The 23,173-nt window shown below is 39.6% G+C and overlaps 1 protein-coding gene across 1 annotated transcript in view; it reads left to right on the top strand.

Moving 5' to 3' along the window:
- NELL2 (neural EGFL like 2) overlaps positions 1 to 23,173 on the top strand; it is a gene marked incomplete at both ends in the record, with an annotated part of 152,729 nt that overhangs the window by 27,435 nt on the left and 102,121 nt on the right. Inside the window, 6 exons of the mRNA XM_080359060.1 lie at positions 6,615 to 6,788; positions 6,894 to 6,990; positions 11,724 to 11,796; positions 11,971 to 12,053; positions 13,117 to 13,245; positions 14,520 to 14,622. Of these exons, the coding sequence (XP_080215186.1) occupies positions 6,615 to 6,788; positions 6,894 to 6,990; positions 11,724 to 11,796; positions 11,971 to 12,053; positions 13,117 to 13,245; positions 14,520 to 14,622 (659 nt within the window). The remainder of the gene's footprint in view (positions 1 to 6,614; positions 6,789 to 6,893; positions 6,991 to 11,723; positions 11,797 to 11,970; positions 12,054 to 13,116; positions 13,246 to 14,519; positions 14,623 to 23,173) is intronic.

Raw genomic sequence — 23,173 nt, 5'->3', positions numbered from 1 at the left:
GAGTGAGAGGGATGGTTTATGCCATTTGGTTTTAGTGTGTTTGATCTGGGAAAGTTTCTTCCCTCCTTGATTTTTAGCACAAAAGGAAGCTTCGGATAGGCAAAATTGATATTAATGGGGCTGTGTCACAGAACAAAATGGCAATAAATATCCAATGCATTGAATTAGTGAGAGAGATGGGAGGCATGAGAGCAATTGTTCGAAGGCAAGAATTGTGTTTCAAAATGTATTTCTTGGTTTGGGAATTTGATTTCATATTCACAGCTCGGAACAGAGATGGCATGGATAATTTGCCGTAACACCAGGTCTGAATTTGTGCAAGGCCAAGCCAGCACCTTTTGGGCGAATAGCTCTTCTTGGAATGCTTTGTGGAGCTTGATGGGACATTTTGCTTCTAGCTCCTGCTGAGCTCCTGCAAGTGCTGTGGGACGGCTGGCTGGGAACCTTGCCTTGTCATCAGCAGTAACATTAGCAGGTCTGGGATATCTTGCTCCTGTGCTGACCAGGCACTCTTGGATCTTAGTGGTAAGCTCAGCAGAAGCTATGCAGACTCTGCAGAGGGGGGAAGGCAAGATTTTTGCTACCGTGATTTAGGGAGACAGTTGAGCTTGAAGACAGAGGTGAGCAGAGAGATCTCTCAGGTGAGAGGTAAGTTCTTGCCTTCAAAGCCAGCAAAGTCTTCCAGATCACAGCAGCCACACTGAAATCAGGAGAGGCTGCAAGATGTTGATAGAAACAAGATCTTATTGACATACATTTTTCTCCCACGTGCTTAATTAGCTAGAATTGGGTATAGAGATGATGTGTCTGTGCCCTTCCAGGCATCTGTCACCTGACAGTTCCCTCCCATGAGCATCCTGATATGGAAGGTGTTCCTCTGTGCATGTCTCAGCATGGGGCTCTGTCTCCACATCAGGAATGCACCTTCCTCCTCTCCAGCTGTCCTTCATAGCTATACAGTGCGATAAACGGTGGTCCTACTGGAACGAAGTTGAAATGGTTGACGTTTTTTGTGGTAGAAGAAAATAAACAGCAGTAGACATGTAAATGCCAGAATGATTAGTAGCTCATTGCTGGGTACTTCAGAAGCATTTTCCTCCACTGTTAATCTCTGCTCTGTCTGATCTGGAGCAGGGACTTGAACTTGGTTCTCTTCCATCTGAGACAAGTGTCCTGAGGAGCGTCAATTTTTTTTCCTCTCCTATTCAGTGCAGCAAAAACTTTTGTTGGCAGCACATGGCCAGGGCTGTGCTGGTAAACCAAACAGCGCCCAGGCCCAGACTGGAGCATGGATCTGCTGTTACCCATTCTGCATAATTATTACCATCTTCCTTGGCATGGTCTTGTCTCCTGCAATTAGCACCCTTGCAGATGATGTCGGGGCACGATTTGTGGAGCAGCATTGGCCCGGGACTGTTCACAACAGACAATGTGGAAAAACCTACCTGTTTCAGGGAAAGTGTGAGAGAGCATCCATATGGATATGAGTTGTAATGGAGCGCCAGTGTTAATATTTGTCTTCAGGGCCAGGGAATGGGCCTTGCTGGCTTTATTTATTAGTATAGGCATAGAACTTGAAATCAGCTTACTGAATTTAGGTTGCTCTTGGAGCTGACTTACTCTTTTTGACTGATGAATTCTACATAATGGGAGAGCTTCATCAGGTTGACCTGAGAGACTGGTTTCACTGTCCCATTGTTTGTGCACTCTGTTTTGATACGGGAAATACTCACTTCTGATTTCAACCTCTCTTCACTAGGGATCTCTGCTTCCAAATAGGTAATAACTGCAACATGTAAGAGCATTTGAGAAAGTCTTTCAGAGAGTCTTAGATTTAACCTATCTCTCTGTCATGTTATCAAGTGTTTCATCCTGGACCCTAAAAGCCTTGCTACAAGAACATTTGTTTCTATCAGAAGATTTGGTTTTAATGAATGGATCAGAATTTTAGAACAAAGATATCCTATGTCATAACATTATTGGCTTGCTTTAAAACTTTTCAGCATAAGAAAGGGACAGAAACTGAATTAGTGGCTTTTCTGTCCACTGTGCACTTGCTACCAACTTAACCAGAGAAGTGAAGACCAGTTTTTTTTATTTATCACTCCCCAGCAATACTGTCAGTCATCTCCTCCCTACGTGAAGCTCCAGATAGTCAGGGAAAAGGGCAAAGCCAGTAAGGCCCAGTGGTAGTGTAAAGTGAGAGGTGGGGACTAGTCTTACAGGTATCATGCAGTTGCCACTTGGTGTTTAGAATCCATCTGGGGATATTTGGGTGCCATATTGTTCTGGGGGGTGTACCAAGCAGTAAATACACTTAGCTAATGTTTCAGAACACTTTAGCATTGCTTCAAAAAGAAACATAAGGCTCACACTCCTGACTACCCTGTCATCATACCATGGAAAATAGCAAATAACACATTGCTGGACGTGGTGGCTGTGTGGCATGAATTGCTTTTACATCGTTATAATCTGCACTCAGCAGAATGGCTTACTGCTATTGTAGTCATAGTTTGCAATGAATAGGGTCTACTGAGTAGGATGTCTTTTTTTTTTGTGTTTTATGTAATTATACCTAACAAAAAAGTCATGACTTTCATATAAAAAATCTTCAGATTAAGATTTTTATAAGCAATGGAGATACGGATTTTAAGTTTTTTAAGTACATACTAGTCTTTAATTTTTTTGGTTCTCCTTTTCTTCTTGGTGTAGATCAAAGAGCTGTGAAGAACTCTTTAAACACTATACTTACAAATGTGAGTTGTAAAAGTTAAAAAAAAAAACCTCAAAACCACCAACCCACACTGTAATAAATTCCTAAGCAGCAGTCGTGATATCTTGCCTTTATCTTCTAAAGCATTTGTCTACATGCTGGAAATGGAAGTTGATTTTTATTAGTTGCCTGGAGTAAGAGTGGACAGCTACAGTGTGCATTTGCTGTGAGAGCGGGGATGCCAAATGCGTGAGTGAGCCATCAAAGACTTGGCATTACCAATGCTGGCTGTAGCTGGAAGGGCCGTACATCCCTCTTCTCAAAGGCTGCTACTACGTATACCAGAACCATCTGGTGTTTTACCTCCTACATCTCTAGCTTTTTGCTGTACATCCTGGCTTCCACGGTCTCCCTCGTGCTGGTCTGTCACAGCCTGAGGAGCAGGTCCTGCCCAGGCTCCTGCAGACCACGTGCCCTTTGCTGGGATGGACAGTAGCAGCTTCACAGCTGAGCAGATCTGCTGGCTCTCAACTCTTATCCAGCAGTGACGATGGATGAGTGCTGGGCAGCAGAGAAAACATTGCTGCTTTCTGTCTGAAATTCCTCTGGGAATACGAAGATGAGCTCAGCCTTAGTCAGTACGTCAGGGTTTGCTGTCTGACTGGTTTTCAAGCAGAAATTGGTGGCCTTGGCTGTTGCCTTTGCAATGGTTGTGCCTGCACAGACTTATCTGCAGAGGTGTAACAACCTTTTTTCAGGTTGGCATTTTCTTATCCATATGTCAAAGGTGGTAAACCTAAGCACATATCATCTCCCCACTAAATTAAATCCATTTGACCCAAAGTGTGTGAGGTTTTCAAGGGGTTAAAATCAAGTAGGCTGGTATTGATTAAACAACCACAGAGATCATGGACATTAGTAAAGGGGGAAGCAGCTTCTGCTGTTGTACTGTCTTTCTCATTATGGTTTATTTTTCACTCCAAGACCCATTTGCAGCATATAAAAGTGCCTTGGAGCTCTGCGGAGAGGCAGTAGTGATGTTAGTAATGGGAATTCTTGAGCTGATGCTCTCCCTGCAATGGCTGGGCTCATATGGACAAAACAGTGATTCAGCTGATGGGGTTCCCCTGAAACTTTTCAGTAATGAGATTCTTTTTTAGGAGAAGACTGCAGTATCATGCAGTTATGATGTCCTTTGGGAGTATGTCCTATAGGAACTAAGATCACTCTCTTTCCTCTCTTGAAAGATGAGTAGTCCTGAGTATACAGAGAAGTGTATTTTTGTCACTACAAATGAATTTTTAAAGTCCAACTATATTTGTTAATGCTTAGCCTGCTTTCTCAAAGACTCTTCCAAACCTTTGGAAAGCATGTACCCAAGTGTTACAGCCTCACAGATGGCATGAGAAGCCTCACTGGGGGTAGACCTTGGATTTCCACCCGTATCTGTCAGTGCTGAGGCTTGTCCCATCTTTTGAGGCTCATGAGACTGAGACAGAGCCATTTAAATCCAAGCAGTTAAGCAAATCTAGAAGAGTGGAATAGCAAGCACAGTATTTTGAAAAAAATAAAGTGGAAGTGGTAAACACTTCCCTGTGTCTCGGTGTTAGGGTGTTAGTTCAGGCTGAAGGGAGTATTGTTCCAGCTGTCATTGCACTGCTTTTCTAATTTTTCTTGCAGCCTCTACAGATTATTAGTAAACTATAAATTATTCTCCTAATAATTCTCCTTATGGCTCTTATTTTCTTTTCTATTTTGATGCACATTTTCTCTAACAATCATCAAGCCTTTGGAAGGTAGATGTATTTCTTAGTTTACCAAATGGAACAACAAAAGAGATTGCCTGTGTATCTCAAAACAGCATGTTAATCATAGTTAAAACAAAGCCCCAAGTGTCCCCAGTTATTGTGCAGCTTTGCATAGCAAGTTTTCCTTGCTTATTGCAGCATCATTGAATGTCAGCACCTCTCTCAGCAGTTCTTAATTCCTGAATTTTTTACAGTCGATCTTCTTTTGATTGGGAAATTCATGTTTCATTCTGAGAGATTTCCTTGTCTTACTTGCCTAAGGGGGCAACGTGACTGTTCATTTTATACCTTTTGTACTGACTGTATGTCTACTGGTGTAGTTTGTTCCCTGCCTGCATCTTTGTGTGCTGGCATCAGTTCTCTCATTGAAGAGAGCAGGAGCTATCTCTTGGTTCTACCAGGAGATAATATTTCAACATATCCATCCCTTTCTTCTTCTAGATTGTATCTTCAGTGTGGTGGAGATGCTTAAAAGTTGCTGGAGGACTCCAGTTCTCTAACGTTCCACTTCTTCCTTAGGTTGAGAGTGACCTTATTTTTATCCTTGAAGCTTGAGTTATGAAGGAAGTTATTAAGTTGAATGATGTCCTGCCACTATTGCCCATTTTTTTTTCCAGCCAGACCTTCAATTAGTTTACACTTCTTGCCAATGCAAAAATTATTTTTGGGCCACAAGGAGGTAAATTATCTCAGATTATAAAATATATTGCTGACTCTAGTGAACTACGGTGTTAATACTGGTAAGGAAGAATAAATTATCCTTTACCGGTTTTGCCAAAGGGTAATTGTTATTGTGCTGTTGCTAGGCATGTTCCACTGTGAAACACTGTGAAGGAAGATGTGCAGTGAACCCAACCACCTCCTAGGGAAAATGATGGTACAAGATGGTTTTGATTTGGTCTCATCTTCACTCTTGAAAACTGCAGTCATTTTCTTGTCTGTTCTTTAATATAGAGACCTTGTTCAAGTAAATGACATCACCCTAAAACAGATGTGCACTCAGATTGCAAACCACTGTCATGCCTGATTGCAGATGTAGCAGCAAAACCAGACAAAAATGAATTGTCCATTCTCTCAGTTGTGCATCTCGCCACATACAGTGTTATTTTCCTTGCTTTTTAGCTGTAGGCTGCATGTGATTATTAGAGAATCTGCATTTCTGTTTTTCTTTCCTGTTTTAAAAGCAATTTTTTTTTGAGAGGGGGACTTAAAAATGAGAAACACAGTACTTAAAAGACAAATGTTTTGTCAAGCTTGTTCCCAGAAGAGGTCTGATATACAAGAAGTAGGCCTATCTAAGTACCAAGTTTAGTTATGGGATGATTTTTAAATTGATCTGCTGGAATTTCACCAGCAAAACTTGTGTTTGCAATGTGCAAATCTAGTGTATGGTGGACTTATCTTGGTACAGCTGCAATACTGTATTTTTACCATGTATATACATATATACATGCATATACGTACGTACATATACACACACATATATATTAATATATGTGCACACACACCAATACACATACTTATTTAACAAAGCAAATATGTAGACATTATAAATTGTTCTGAAGAATTAGCACTTCTCAATTTTGTATTTCTTTGGAGAAATTTCATTGCAAAAAATGGAAGGGGTGTTAACAGTACATCCAAAAGCAAACAAAGCAGTGTCCAGTCTTGGTTCTTGCTTACTTCCCTGGTTGGTAATGATTAATGACGTCCTTATCACAAAACTTGGTGTTGTCTTCCATGCGTTCATGACTTCAGAGTATCCTTACTGTGCTTTTAGGATATGAGGCATTTATTCACAATAGGGTAGCTATATTTCCAATCATATTGTGTTATGGAAAATAGTTTCTTAGCAGAAAAAAAATTTGGCTTGTGATCTTGTGTACTTACGTGACAGTTGGAACCTGCTGCTCAGTGTTATTAAGAAGGATGCAGTGCAAACCTGGAAAGCGTCTACTTTCGTCTTTGTGTCTCCTTGCTTGTTTTTCCCTCTCTTTTAATTGTCCCTGCATCATAATGAGAAGTTGTATTATGTAAAATGCTGCTGTGCTGATAAGAATGGTTTGTGACATGATGATACGTTTGTGGTACAGGTACCTGGAGCTGGAAAGCAGCGGTCATCGGAATGAAATCAGGTTGCATTATCGTTCAGGCAGTCATCGCTCCCACACAGAAGTATTCCCATACATTTTGGCGGATGATAAATGGCACAGGCTTTCCTTAGCCATCAGTGCCTCTCACTTGATTTTACATGTGGACTGCAATAAGTAAGTAAAGAGTGTTGTTTGGTAAGTTATCACATTTGGAACATTCCAGCTCTGAGTAAATTAATTGATGACAACTTGGGATTTTGTTTTGCTCTTCCTTTTCAGAATTTATGAGAGAGTGGTGGAGAAGCCCTTCATGGACTTACCTTTGGGTACAACATTTTGGCTGGGACAGAGGAATAATGCACATGGTTATTTTAAGGTATGCATTCTCTGAAAGGAAAAGAGTGAACTTAAATAACAAAGATTAAGGGATTGGAGCATCTTTCATAGGAGGAGAGGCTGAGAGAGCTGGAGTTCTTCAGCCTAGAGAAGAGAAGCTCAGGGGCAATCTCATCCGTGGGTATAAATACCTGAATGTGTGGTGGGAATGAAGATGAGGGATCCACACTCTTCCCAGCTGTGCCCACTGACAGGCTGAAGATTAATAGGCAAAAACTGAAAGACCCAAAATTCTATTTGAACATAACTAAACAGTTCTGCTGTGAGGTGGGTCAGAGTAAGATGAATATGGAGCTGTTCAAAAGCCATTTGGACAACGTCCTGAGCAACCTGCTGTGGCTGATCCTGCTTGAGCAGGGGAGTTGGAGTAGATGATCCTAGGAGGTGCCTCCCAACCTCAACCAGCCTGTGCTTCTGTAATCATAATAGTTCTGAGTGTTGTGTATCAGCATATCTGATGCAGTGAGCTGTTTCCATCAGACTGGACTGCACTAAATAAAGTTGCAGATTGGCATGCATAGGGCTCGATGTCACCAAATGACACAGCCAAGAGCAGCCTAAGACAGGGAAAGGTAAATGGCCAAGTGCAACAGAATTCCAGGAGATAAGTCATAGAATCGTTTTGGTGGGAAAAGACCTTTAAGACCATTAAGTCCAACTGTTAACCCGACACTGGCACTAAACCATGTCCCTAAGAACCTCATCTTCACATCTAAACACCTCCAGTGATGGTGGCTCAACCAGTTTCCCTGGGCAGCCTGTTCCAATGCCTGACAGTCCTTTCAGTGAAGAAATTTTTCCTGATATCAAATCTGAACCTCCCCAGTGCAACTTGAAGCCATTTTGTCTTGTCCTATCACTTGCTACTTCGGAAAAGAGACTGACACCCTCCTCGCTACAAGGTCTGTTTCATAGCTAGCTGCATTTTTTTGTGCGTGTTACAGAACACCACAGTCTAGGGAATTCCAGTTTCATTGCCTTTATGAGATTCAGATTTCATCATAATATCTTCTCGGCTCAGAAATGAATGAGATGACTAGCATCAATGAAGAGAATGTTTTTTTTCCCCAGAGGAGGAATATTTGTACATGCTTTTTTGCTTACTGCTTCTGCTTTGACACACATATATGGCAAGCACCTGGTGTTTAGCAAGATGGAAGAAGTGAATGCTATGTTGAACTGGAGTGTAAATTTTGGTTCATCTGAGTCCATTAGGTCACAGGAGTGGTTTGGCCTCAGTCTTCTCTGGAGCTGCTTTAACAAATGATGGCATCCCTGTGGATCCCTTCCACACTATAGTCCCGTTTTTGTCCTTGTAGATATCTTTTTACTTCTGCTGCAAAACAGAATTGATGATGTTGAACACCGACTGAATAACTTTTTAAAATATGGCCTGCTAAATCTTTTTTTCAGTGTAAAACATTTTGACTATGGTTTTCACAGCAAGTTTTGTGCTTTTGTGCCAAAGTCAGTTTTTGGAGGTTGAAATACTGTTTGCTATACTTAAATGCTAATTTATGTCTTTGTTGTGTATGAAATACAGAGGTCCCGTGGGGCACTCAGATTTGAAAACTGCATCATGACTTTGGTTTTATTTTTCAATTTGTGTTTTCTTTCCTCCGAAAGACTAAGAGGATGTCTGTTAAACAAGATGCAAAATTGTATTTCTGTCTTAAATAAGCAGTTGACTCCAAGAATAAAATCAGATGTTGATACACTGCTTAAACTGATCTCAGATACACTTTGTTTATTGTACATGCTTATATTAATAATTAATAGTTTTAAAAATATTCCTTTATTTTTTTGTTCTTTCTCAGTTTTTGACTTGATTATATTCTTTCTGCCAAATCATGTTCACTATGAAGAAGTTCATTAGATGTAGAATAATAAGTACTCCAGTAGTGGACTGTATTTTTTGTTTCTTTTCAATTAGGATAAACTTAAACAAAATACGTGGAGATTTTTGCCTCAGTTACAAATATAAACCAGCTTAACAGAAATACAGAAATGGACAGCTATTAAAAGAGCATTGATATAGCTAAAACAGATTGTGCTAAGTGATTTCTTTAGCATAATATAGTACCAATGGTCAAACCACATCTAAAAATGTGACATGGAAGACAGGAGATTCACTAAGTTTAGAAGAGGAGAACTTTCAAAACTTCCTAGTGTTTTGGAGAGCCTATGTTTTTAGACACTAACTGTGGGACAACTCCTACTGACCTGATTTTGAGAGGTCCAAGTCCTTAGCTATTTCCAAAAATTGGACTGCTTTGAGTGATTAAATGGCTTGTCCAGAGGGATAAAAGTACTCTAAATCATTAGTCACTCTAAAAAGATTTTATTTGGCTGTATTTGATTTTGGACCTCATATTGCTACACTAAACCAATGTATTCATGCTGGGTAGTATTTGTACTTGTTTCACCTTAAGGTCTGAAGTCTGAGAGAGCAATACTAGCTATCTGATTTCTGGTACCATGTAACTTCTCTCAGTACCTGGCATCCAGCGGTGTGTTAATTTGAACCCCTAGATTCTTTAGGAGCCTGTGCAAAGCCTCTCATGTACTGTCAGGAGATTCTGGTTTGGGAAACCAGTTGGGGTAGATCTCCCTGTTTTTATTTTAGGAGAACAAAAAGGAACCTGAATTTCTGGCAAGTGACAGAATCAGCTCATGTCACAGCTGTTATATGATGAATAACACTCTTCAAATAGTTGGAGGAGCTTGACCGTTGGTTAATAGCTAAATGATCTGGGTACTGGCTAATGTGTTCAGAGAGTTTTAAAGTTGAATGGGTTGGACCCTGCCTTTCCTCCTTCTCATGAAAATGCCATAACTTGGGTTGGCATGAGTTTGAAATTCACAGTATCACAGTATGTTTGGGATTGGAAGGGACCTCAAAAGATCATCTAGTCCAGTCTCCCAAAATTGATGACTCCAAGGAAGGAAGGGAGGAGAAATTAATACAGTGAGCTTTTTGGTGTGCTCTTTAAAGAGGTCTTTGCTCCTGACTTACAGAATACGTGCTGTGGGAAGTCCTGATGTGAAGCCCTGTCTCAGGCACACTTATTTTTTCACTGTTAGAATCATAGGATCATTCTGGTTTGAAGAGACCCTTAGGATGGAGTACAACCCTAACCTAACTCTAGTACTAAACCATGTCCCTAAGAGCCTTGTCTGTATGCCTTTTAAACACCTCCACAGGGATGGTGACTTCATCACTTCCCTGGGCAGCCTGTTCCACTGTTTCACCACCCTCTCTGTGAAGAATTTTTTCCTAATATCCAATCTAAACCTTCCCTGGTGCAACTTGTGGCCATATCTTCTTGTCCTACCACTTGCTACTTGTGAGAAGAGACCAACACCCTCCATGCTACAACCTCCTTTCAGGTAGTTGTAGAGACTGATAAGGTCTCCCCTCAGCCTCCTTTTCTCCAGACTAAACAGCCCCAGCTCCCTCAACTGCTCCTTGTAAGACTTGTGCTCACCAGCTTCATCCCCCACCTCTGCACTCTCTCCAGCACTTCAATACGTTTCCTATAGTGAGGGGCCCCAAACTGAATCACTGGAGTTCCTTGTGCAGCACTGAGGAGCATCCAGTAGCCCTAGATTATAGCTTTGTTGTTAAGGTGGAAAGGTAGGTATGGTACTTAAGTACCCTCTTAGTTGCTCTCCAGTGACACCTGCCCTTCTCTGTAGGTCACTTAGGTTGCTAAGTCACCCCATGTCGTTCATCGGAGGTCAAAATTCTGGTTCTTTGACTTTGCAACATCTGTATTAAACACCATGTGTATGTGGATGAAATGCTGACTTTTGCATTTAGTTTGTATTGTGCTCTTAGTGTTGTGAAGCATTGTCGGTATGTTGTAATTATTTTGCTTTTCCTCCTAAGAGGTTTTGGAGATGCAGGGAGGGAGTCATGAATGAAAGTGACATCTAGAGTGAATATGATGGCATAGCTCATTTTGAAGTTACTATTTGGCCTTTGCTTTTGGAGAGCAGCAAGGTGGCTGCTAGTTGTACCTTAATGACTAAGGTTGCATGTAAATTCTGCCTGCAAGCATGGGATCTATTCTTCTGGGTGAAACTGGCCCTTTCCAGATGGCATAGTTAAATTTCATGCTAAGCTTCCCATTCCCCCAAATCCTGACGACATGTGACTCAGCAGCTGTGTAACAGACATGTTGTTTCTCTGTATTCTGCGTGCTTTATGGAAAGATCCCGATCAAAGTCATAAAGGGTTTGCATGAATGTGCTTTTCCTGACTCAAGCTTATTTAATCTTCACTTCTGCTTGACAGTTATAGCCTAGTGAAACATTTGCATTTTATTTAAAAGAGTTTCAAAGTAACTGAAACTGCAGCTGTTTTTCAAATTACTTTTAAAGGTCATTTTCAAGCTTTTCTGCAATGGCTAACTAAAAATAACAATGAATTCAAAACAAGCAAACTCTTGCCACGTAATTACATCTTGACATTTAATCTCATGTCTTTAAAATTATTTGCTTCCTGTGTCTTTAAAAAAGATTCAGCAAGTCTGTGTTAGTACATCTATCACTGCATTTGGTCCAGGCAAGAAGCTGTGTATTTATAAGTATTGTTTTTATCAGGCAGTTTTTCTGTGTAAGCTTTAATGTTTTACATGGTGAATGAAAGACATAATTTTGACAGGTAAAAGTAATGCATCCTTTTTCTCCCTCTCCACTTACACATAGGGTATAATGCAAGATGTGCAATTACTTGTCATGCCTCAAGGATTTATTTCTCAATGCCCAGATCTTAATCGCAGTAAGTCTATTAATTCTTATACGATAAAATGAAAGGTGTGCTTTGTGCCTACTTTCTCTTCTACAGGCTTTCTTAAAACCTTGAATTTCAGTGTATCGGTTGTCAACTTTGATATCATTGAACCTATTGTGACTACATGGGAGTTTTCTTAATATACATATTTTGTTATTCTAGCATGTCCAACTTGTAATGATTTCCATGGACTTGTGCAGAAAATTATGGAACTACAAGACATTTTAGCCAAAACATCAGCTAAGGTAATGCTTACTAGGAGCCATGGCATAGAAGAAATGAGGAATCTAAGGCTTTAATTGCTGTGGTTTTGATTTTTTTGTGCATATATGGGGATGTGTGTGTATGTGTAAGAAAGATCCCTGCATGATATGTTTGTATAATATGTTTCTATTTGTATATCTGTGCTTAGTGTCTGTACATACAAATTCTCAGTTCAGAGAGCTTTGTCATGTTTTAATATTTTTATAGAATCATATATTTTAATAATAAACAGAATCCAAATCCTTGAGTAAGGAAAGAGCTCTTAGATATTCATGCTCTGTCTATTAAGCCAAAAGTCAATAAACCTAGAATGAAGTAGGTTACTGTGCTTATAGTGCTTATTGCATCAAGACTTACTGGTTGAAGACTTTTCTATGCCTGAGCTGCCAAAGGCATATTCAGACAAAATACATGCGAGACAAGGAATTGATAATCCAAAGCAGCTTTTTATTTTTTTCCCCCCCCTCAAAATATCACATCAAAAGCATTAATATCTGCCAGTGAACATAGACTAGTCTTCTGCTTTTAAATGTCAGTTCTTTAGATGTGTACACAAATGCTGTTACCTGGCTAATTTGGTAAACAAATGATAAAAATGACTTGGTTGAAGTGGAAGAACAGTTACTAATATGTTGGTTTGACCTTTACCTCCACTTCTACTTCTTTAGTCAGGTTCAGGTCTTCTGTGCATAACCTAATTTCTGCAAGTCGTTGACATAGAGCAAGATTCTTGATCAGTTCACACATACAGAGATAAGAAATTGGAGACCATACTGGTCTTGACCTAGTCACTTTTTTTCATGATGCCCCTCATGTTACTAGTGAAAGATGAAATACATTGTGTCTTGCTTCTTAATATCCATCTCCTAATGACTGATGGTTTAATGTATTTGATAATAATTGTTTTAGTATTTTTGACTGCATTTTCCTACACGTATTCCCTCATCTGCATGCTTGACGATAAGGAGAACAGTTTCAATCATGTCTATACTAATGTGAAAACCACTTACAAATTCAAAACTTTTTTGTGAACTGTAAATGCAGTTGTCCCAAGCGGAGCAGAGGATGAACAAGTTGGATCAGTGCTACTGTGAAAGGACCTGCACAATGAAAGGCACAACTTACAGAGAGTTTGAGTCCTGGACAGATGGCTGTAAGAATTGCACTTGCATGGTATGGCTACGATTTGAGTGGAGACTCAGGAACTCTGGTGTTTCCTCTGATTATGGTGTTATTGTTATAGAGACAAATAATGAGAAAATGTCCAGGTGTATGCTAGGTAGTAACAACAATGAAGTGCTAGATAAGCTGTTCTAGATCTGAGGAATTGTATTAATAAATAAGTTTTCCTATTGTTGCAGCAGTGCCAGCATTTGTAGCTCTCCTATATCACCATGGGCAGATGCTATACAGTATAGTTAGCTATCATGTTATTCCCATGCACTGAGTTGCAGATGGTTTTTCTCCATGCTTTTTCTCACTATGAACACAGCCTCTTTCTTAGTAAATGATTTAATATATCCCTTGTGTCTGATTCTCATTGGTTATCTTTGGTTACATCTCAATGAGTAATGAAGAGTATAATGTCAGGGTCATATGCATACTCTGTTATATCGTGAATGAAAAAGATTTATTAGGTGTATGGAAGATTACCAAAGGTATCACAGCTCCAGAAGTGATTGGAAGTATCCCTTCAGGTCGCAAACCATGGCATCTTTGTTATTGTCCATTCATGTAAAACACATTAATACCATTTGAACTCATTGAATGCCTAATCCAAAGACCATTAGAAATTATTAAAAAGGGAGTTGTTGTCTATACTGCACCTTGGATTGATTTGCTGCTATCTGTAATTTGCTAAATGGTTCTCCTTAAGCTCAGGATCATTTTGATCTTTGTATTTTTGGAGGGATATTCATTTTGCTTTTGGTGTTTTGTGGTTGACAAGAAGATGACTTGGTCCATGGTATCAAATCTGGCTGATAGCTTTTAAAATTATTTGAATTTAGTGTTAAATGCATTACGTATTTTTGCCTCATATTTTTCTTGCAGCTTTATTATTACTATTATTACTTATTAGAAATGTACTGTCTTTTATGTAAAAATCATAAGGCAGAGTATTGTTCTCTGAGCCTATTATTTCACATTAACATGTCAGTTTACTGCTGATTGGCAGAATGTTTTACCTCCAAATAGATTTGCATCTAAAGAAGTTTTTTTATCATTATCATCTCAAGGAACACATCATACATGTCTAAAAGATTGTAAAGCTATAGTGTCTGTTCTTGTAGTTATTAAAAGAACCATGTTAAAATGTCTTTTTTTTTTTTTTGGGATGTTGTTAGAGAGTTCATTGAGTTGAAAATAAATTTTTAAGCTCCTGTGTTAGAGAACGTCTCTGCTCTTGCTAAATATAACTACCAGTTAAGCACCTTTTATTCTTCTAGAATGGTACTGTGCAGTGTGAAGCTTTGATTTGTGCCCATTCTGACTGCCCGCTTAACTCTGCCCTGGCGTATGTGGATGGCAAATGCTGCAAAGAATGTCAATGTAAGTTTTACTGTGGTGCTTCCTCCTTAGAATTTTTTTGTAATCTGTAAAGAAAATGAACCTTCCTGTAAACATGTCAGTGAAAGAACTGGTCAGGGGATGAAATATTTGGGTTGAGGAATCAGGGAACTTAGACTCCACTGAAAGATTTTGGGAAGTAGATAACCAGAATGTTTTTATTATTCAGGTGGGGGATATTTTGCTTATTTTAGTAATACTGAGGGGTTTTTTGTTTAAGCATATATATTTCTTATCAGTGTTTAAAAACTAAAAAAAAAAGTTATTTAAAAAATTTTCTGCAGACTTCCATAGTCTACATTTTTAGACCAAACTGCTAGAAATTCAAGAACAGTTGCCTGGTGTTTGTTTTGACTGGTGTTTCTAATACCTCTATCACAGGAAGAATGTACTTTCAACCTTATGTTATAACGCTAGAAATGGAGGTTCAGATTTATGATTCTTCTGTAATTAAAGGGAGAGAAAACTCATACTAGACCCAAGAGATCAGCAAAAACCAGACACCTAGAAATGTTATTTCACAAAAGGTCAGACAGAATTATACAGAAAACTGGATAGAGGAAATTTAATATTGTAATTTTTAAGGTTGGTGATTACCTTTTGGTTTTATAGCATTTTGGCGTTGTTGCAAATAGGACCAGAGAAGGGGAAATTTAGATTTTAGGTTAATCACTATCTAGATGGACTGTATAATACTTCAGGTTGATTATGAATGTTTATTGCACATGTCATAGTTATTTATTTTAGACTGTGGTGGAATCCATTCTTGAAATTGAGCATGAGATGCGCACACTTCTTTATTCTGTAAATGCTGAGATTTTTTCTGTGTGGTTTCATCACTCTTCTACTGCTGTATAAAACTTCTTACAGAGTATAGAGAAATATATAAGTGGTTTAAGTGACATCTTGTAAGGTAAAATTCAGGAAGACATTTTGTACTCCATTGATCTTGCTCCCACAGGAGTTTATTAATATTTAATTGTGTTAGAAGTTACACAAACCATCCCATTTTATGAAACCTTAAATTACTCGAGTAGATTAATTCTAATTGAGAGGAAATGAAAATACTTTTTTTTTTTTAACCAGCTACACAGAATTTCCATGCATATTAGATGGCTCAGGGAATTGGTAATTCAGGGACGTGAGATGTGTGGAGTTCAAGCCTCTATTTATATCTTTGACCATATTGTCAGAGTTTGATATCCTGGTCCTCTGAAGTATGTTTTTGTAAAGTACCACCTGTGAATTGAGTTGGGAATTCTTCATCCAGATGTTAATATGGAAGTGCTCACATCATAAGACTTCTTACAAAGTTGTTTTTCTTGGGAGCCTTGAGAAAGGTCAAGAAATGTGAATAAGCATATGGACACTGACCTTGTCATAAAGCATTACTGCTTCTTCCCGTTAACATACAGTTCTGGCACAGCACACTGAAGTTTACTCTGATATTGCCTTTTTGATATTCTTAATGTTATCAAAAGCTTTTTAGTTTCCAGTGCGGTTAATTTCATGCCACTATATAACTCAATTTGTAACTAGTATGCAGATATGTAACTCTCTTGACAAGTTACCAGAAAAATGATTAGATCAAAAAATAAAACTAAAAAATTCTCTTAAAAAATATTCCTAATTTGATCTAGGTTGTTTAAAGTGTGTTCAAAATAAAAAAATCAACTTTTTAAGTGGCCAGCTCGCTGGAACAAAAGGATGGAGAGTGTCCATTGGAGTCCCATTGACAAGTTAGTTAAATTCCAGTGAAAGACTGTAAAGAGTGGAAGTTAGAGACAATGGAAACTGTAGGGGCCTCACTTATCCTCCAGGCCAGTTTGTTGGAAAGGCTGAGTTGTCACTGAGTTCATAGATATGTGCCAGCTGTATCCCGACTCCTTGTTATCTTCATCTCAAGGTCTGAGCTGACTGCAGTGTCAAGGTTTAACCAGGACGCTGTGGTCAGTGTGCTCAGTGACCACAGTTCTTGCTCAAGGGGTCAGAGCTGAAATCTACTATTTGGACAGTTTCTGAGAATAACTTGTTGTTGTTGTTGTTTTAAATTCTTAGAACAATATCAGGGGATGTGACATCCGACTAGATTATGCAGAGTGAACACAGATGGCTTATAATTGGGTAAGCTGCTAATTAGGGTGTGTTGCTCAAGGAGGCACTATCCTCAGTATTGAACAGTCAATCATAAATGCTGGTAAAAAGTGCTGCTTAATACACTGTTCTTTAGCTGTGTTTGTTTCAAGACAGAACATAGAATCATAGAACAATAAAATGGTTTGGATTGGAAGAGACCTTTTAAAGGTCATCTAGTCCAACCCCCCTGCAATGAGCAGGGACATCTGCAACTAGATTAGGTTGCTCAGAGCCCTGTCCAGCCTGGCCTTGAATGTCTCCAGGGATGGGGCATCTATCACCTCTCTGGACAACCTGTGCCAGTGTTTTACCACCCTCATTGTAGAAAATATCTTCCTCGTGTCTAGCCTGGATATCCTCTCTTTTAGTTTAAAACCATTACTCCTTGTCCTATTGCAACATGCCCTGCTAAAAGTTATGTCCCTGTCTTTCTTATTGGCCTCTTAAGCAACGAAAGGCTGCGATAAGATCTCTCTGGAGCCTTCTCTTCTCTAGGCTGAACAACCCCAACTCTCTCAGCCTGTCCCCACAGCAGAGCTGTTCTAGCTCTCTGATCATCATGTGGCCTCCTCTGGCCCCTCTCCAACAGGTCCATGTCTTTCCTGCACCAAGGGCTCCAGACCTGGATGCAGGACTTCAGGTGGGGTCTCACCAGAGCAGAGTAGAGGGGCAGAATCACCTTGCTTGACTTGCTGGCCACAGTCCTTTTGATGCAGCCCGGGATACAGCTGGCTTTCTGTGCACAGTCAGCTCATGTCCAGTTTTTAATTCCTAGGTATCCCTAAGTTCTTCTCCGCAGGGCTGCTCTCAATCCCTTCATCTCCCAGCCTGTATTGATACTGGGGGTTGCCCCAACCGAGGGGCATGACCTTGCACTTGGCCTTGTTGAACCTCATGATGTTGACATGGGCCCACTTCTTGAGCCTGATCAGATCCCTCTGGATGACATCCCATCCCTCAGGCATGTCAACCACACCACTCAGCCTGGTGTTATGTGTGAGTACGGCTGTTTCCTTTCTGGTGTTGTGATACCTTGTACCAGATGATGGGCTGTTTCTGCCAAATGGTTTTATGAGAACTGCTCAGGCAGTGATAGCTGTGGCAGCCTTGCTGCTTTGTCTCAAGCAGTGTGGAGTGCTTCCCTCTGCACTTCTTCCTTTCTTCTTCTGCTGGTGTGCAAACAGAGCCACCGAAAGTGAAAAGATTGGGGTCTGATTTAATGACAGCTGGCACAGAAGAGTAAAAAATGTACAGCAGTTAAGGTTTTCACAGTGACAAGCAAGCAGGCTTCACAGCTAAATATTTTTTTTATCATTTGTTTGTGTGGGGTTTTTTTTTTAGTGATTGAGGATGGATTCATTCTACATGGCTTTAGACATGTAGAATTTGGGAGTATAATCTGTATTTATACTAGTAAATAAAATAGGACAGGTACAGTCTGGTGGCCCTGGGGCTAGGTGGCACTTGGTGGCTCACATGTACATGGCAAAGCTCTTTTTGCCTTGCCCCCCAACAGAGAATCTGCATCCAGATGGCTGACTGGGAATGGCCTCTGATCAGTGCTGGCCCTCTACCCATTCCTGGCATTGTGTCAGAGCACATTGGCTGGTACCAAGCCAAAGTGGTGCCATGAAGTGTGCTAACACTGTAACTGCATGGAGGACTGCAGACTGTAATCAAGCCTTTTCAAGCTTGTTGTCATTTACTGTTTCATTTACCCATCCTTCGGATTTACTAGTATGGATATCACCAGTTAGACTCTCTCAATAGCCAGTGGAAGAGACTGGCACCTCCAGAGGGCACTTGATGCTGAGAAGAGTCTGGAGGAGATGGGATGAATTGCCTTCTGGAGGTGCACATTTCTTTCCATGGACTATACAGGGAGCCCAGGCAATTAAAGTAGATACCAAACTTTTGGACAGCTGCAGTTGTGAGGTTAATCTTTTCATCAGTTACTATAATGTAAATCAGGAGTGTCAGATAGGAATGGAAAGCACTGGATTTTTAAGCCTGTTTCTGATGTTAGGCAGTTATGTTAAGTGACTCATGGGATCCTACCACACTGCCAAGCCCTAGGAACTGAACCAGCCCAGCATTTAAATATTGGACAATGCAGCTTTGTTGTATCTTGTTTGATGACATTCTCAATACTTTAGGAATTTCAGCACAAACATTTTCTTAAATATTTAGTTTGGGGAAGAACCCTTAGTAAGGAGTGTTTTAGACTTTTTTTTTTTTTTCACCAATATTACTTTGACTTTGGCTCTTGTGAGCCAAAAGAAAACAAAAGTAAAAAACCCTGACATTCTCTCCTAACTCCCTACCTTTATTTGAGGACATTCAGACAACTTGTTCTGTTTTGTCTTGTGTGAAGGCTGATGCTGCTGGCATAAGGAATGGCAATGCATGCAAATTATCATTGTGTTCTCTATTAGATGTAATGGGCTAAAAGAAGCAACGATTGTCCAAGGCACATAAATGGACCAGTGTGCTGGATATATGTTTCAGCTACAGACAAACTATTCAACATAAATTTCAGCTACCAGAGCATACATCTTAGATCAATGGGAGCTTCCCATGGAGAATTGTTTGGAGCTGGGAAGCACAGAACACTTTCTTTTCTATTCCTAATGCAATTCTAAACCTATCTGAGAAGGTATGTGCAAGAGATCATTAAATTCTTTCTCCTCTGCAGAGACAAATGGATTGTGTGGTGATAGGCACTGAAACAAATCAGGGAGAGATTAAGCTCCCCTACTGACCCTGTAAAGTATTCCTTTGGACTTGGCTTAAGAAGTACAAGGACAAGTTCATTTATTTTAAGTTAATTGTGGAAGGACTGCCAATGTCTTAGTAGCTGAGACAATTGCTACTTGGTCAGCAAATCTTTTTATGGTAACTTTTTTATTAGTCTGTGTATTAACACTAAGGCATCACTTCCAATAGCTACAGGATATATATGTTATTTTTTAAATGGAACCAGTGTATTTTTAACAAGCTAGGTGATTTTCATTTTTTTTTTTTTAAGGCTGAAAGTGATACTCATACCAGTATCTGGTGCAGTAATAACTCCCATCATCAAAGACTGATCTCCAGGAAGAAACTGCTCTCCTTTCATCACTGTCCTCCTCCCAGTGACATTGCAGTTACTTAAAGACCTCATCCCAAACTATTTAAATCTGTCCCAACAGATTTCAGTGGAGGTTAAAGTCTGAGCCATTATGTTCAAATCTGCAGACAGTGATTTTTCCATGCATACATTTTTTTCTGAAACAGGACCTTTAGCTTTCTAGAGCATGATAGCCAACAACGCAAGTATTTTAAGCAACCATAAGAAGCATAGGGCTGTGTTGGATCAGCTCACCCTTCTGTTGCTAGCAAACTGGAAAGAGAGCACATAGAGGGGTTCTATAACTCGGGAAGGATTTTTGGACAAAATAATTAAAACATAAATATGGACATGGTAGCTCTTATAACATGGGTGGGTTTCTGATGCAGTGATCTGTCTTGCTAGTTTACAGAAATTTAATTATATAATAAAAGCTAAGGGAATTTCCCTTTTTACTCATCATGACGTGTTGATCTTTCCTGAAAGCTACTCACTTTCCTGCAAGCTCCAGTGCTTGTAGCCTAGTGACAGTGAGAAGGATCTGTGAAAGCCCATCTGCTTCTCATTTGTGCACCAATTGACCATCAGCAAGAGTACAAAAAATATTTTTTTTAGAAACTTAAGGAATTAAGCTTCCTCTGAAATGCATTATCAGGTGTATTGAAGCATTATGGACTTAAGCCTGTGCTGCTCACTAATATCTATCTTTTCACAAAATTGCCACCTTTCTTAGGGGAATGAAGGACCGGCGTTGTCCTGCCTTAGGCGATGTGTGGTGGTGGCAGCGCAGCGTGCCAGCCCCTGCCTCCTGTGCCCAAGTACAAGGAGCTTCTGCATTCAGCGTGGCACAGAGAAGAGGCTGCAGCTCAGAGAAATTATTGAATGACGGTATTAGTGAGCACTGACTTCAACATACCATCTTATCCATGCAGTAAATCAGAGGAAGGGGCAGTTTGGAACCTGAAGAGCAGCTCCAGCAGGATGGCAGGGACAGGACATGGGTCTCAGGGGTGCAGCTCAGGGTGACAGAGAAGGCATCAGTACTGGAGAAAGAAGAGGCAATTTTTAGCAGTGAAGCGATGATTAGTCATTTATCATAGCTTTTTTTTAAGAAGCACACGTTGGAATGTAAAGGAGAAGCAACATTCTAGCTAATGCAAAAGATTAGCTGCTTTTTAGCCTATATTTATATGTGGCTTTTTAAAGATACAAGTTCAAATAAAGTATGAATTCTGTTATTTTGAGATATTTTTCAAATATGAAAAATCATAAATTAGCCTACTTTAGAATATTACTAAAAGATACCTGGAATATAGATGTCACTGGATTATTCTCTAGAGCCATGTTATTTATTATAACCTCCTGTAGTCAGCATGAAGACCTTGCAAATGTTATTTAGCATTTAGAGGAATAGTGTCCATTCAGCCTCGGCTTTCTGGATCTTCTATGCTGAAATAATTCATATGAACTCAGGCTTTTGAATCGCATACAATGATAGTATCACATTATAATGACAGATAAAAAGCGTTATGTACACACTTGTACTACCAAGATGAATTACACTGTACTTTACTTCCCATTTATACCGATTTATTACTTTGGCAACTCTATGTCTTCAAAATAAAGGCAGTATTTATAGTAATTTAGAAATAGGACACAAATATTTTTTATAAAGAGATATTTTTGAAGGGGAAAACATGTATCCTTGAACTCATGAAGGTCAATAAAATGAGTGGAGCTATTTTAGATTTATAAAGTGGAAAAACATAATTGATGCATGTATAATTTGTGAATCCATTTGTGAATCCAGTGTAGCTCCTGCAATCAGTCTCTCACAGGATGGTTGGGGTTGGAAGCCACCTCTGGAGATCATCTGGTCCATTCCCCTCCCCAGGCAGGGCCACATAGAGCCAGTTGCCAAGGACCATGTTCAGATGGCTTTTTGAATATCTACACAGATGGGGACCCCACAGCCTCTCTGGGCAACCCATGCCAGTGCTCAGTCACCCTCACAGTAAAAAAGTGCTTTCTGGTGTTCAAATTGAATTTAATGTGTTTTAATTCATGCCTGTTGCCTTTTGTCCTGTCACTGGGCACCACTGAGAGGAATCTGGCTCCCTCTTCTTCATTCCCTTTTATCAGGTGTTTGCACACATTGGGAAGATCTCCTCAAAGTTTTCTCTTCTCTGGGAAGTGTAACATCTCAAGAAGCTCAGCATTGAGACACTGTGAGAACGTTTTGGGGCCTGTCCTATGCTGGGCTCAAAGCCAGCTGAAGACAGGGGAACAACTCCCCTTGCCTTTGGTATGCAAGGCCAATCTCACCCTTGACCCCCAGCTGTTCACTCTCTGCTATGTTTTTCATGGTAAAGCTATAGAAATTTTCAAACTACTCTTATACCACAGCAATAGGTTTGGTATGTACAGTGGCAAAACTGTCAGGGGCTTTTTGGTACAGAGCTTGTTCTTTGTAAGCTGGGCAGTCAATATACCTCCATTGGAAGGGAAACACTGACTCTCATCACTCGCATTTTCCTCAGCAGTACATTCACTCTTTTATGTTTGTTATTCTGTGTAAATTAAAATACGACTTACAGTACATTGAAATAACTTACAGTAATTTGGCTTAGAATACTTTGCTTTTATATTTCCTTCCCTTCTTCCCCGTGTCCTTTGAATTTCATCATTCTTTGTTAACAGAGGAGGACTGGGGGAGTCAGACTTTTCATACATTCAAGTGCATCTCCCTCCCAGACGAGTGATTTTTTTGTAGCTATTCTGGACCCCATGCATTATAGAATTCCACTGGAAGACTCTAGATCTGGAGGCAATGTATCAGTAGATGAGGAGAATTCCAGTTAATGATAGTCATCTGATTTTAGTCTTACTGTGTGCCTGAGGAATGGATTATAAAATAAAGTATGCTTAAGAAAATCCTTATTCATTAAAATACATTACACTAAATGTATAGCAATCTGCACTAAAGAGGAAATTGGAAACTTAATATTGGTAATTTTATTGGCAGAGAATTAAGAATATTTTTTTACACTGGAAATATTGCTGTAAGCTATGCTTTGCTCTCTCCTGCTCTTATAGTTTTTTTTTTGTCAAGGCTCTCTAGGAAGAGAACCTATTCTTTTCCATTTGTTTTTCATTATGTTCTTACCAGGGAGTTCACAAAATATAAAATACCTGCAGCGTTATTATTTTCATTTATTTCCAGTGCAAATAAAACATTAACATATGTTAGATATGAATATTTTGGCTTTCAGACAACTGGGAGTGAAC

The sequence above is a fragment of the Nesoenas mayeri genome, assembly GCF_963082525.1.
Source record: "Nesoenas mayeri genome assembly, chromosome: 1".
Lineage (NCBI taxonomy): Eukaryota > Metazoa > Chordata > Aves > Columbiformes > Columbidae > Nesoenas > Nesoenas mayeri.
The sequence above is the reverse complement of the archived record's forward strand: the minus strand, read 5'-3'. Positions and strand labels throughout refer to the sequence as shown.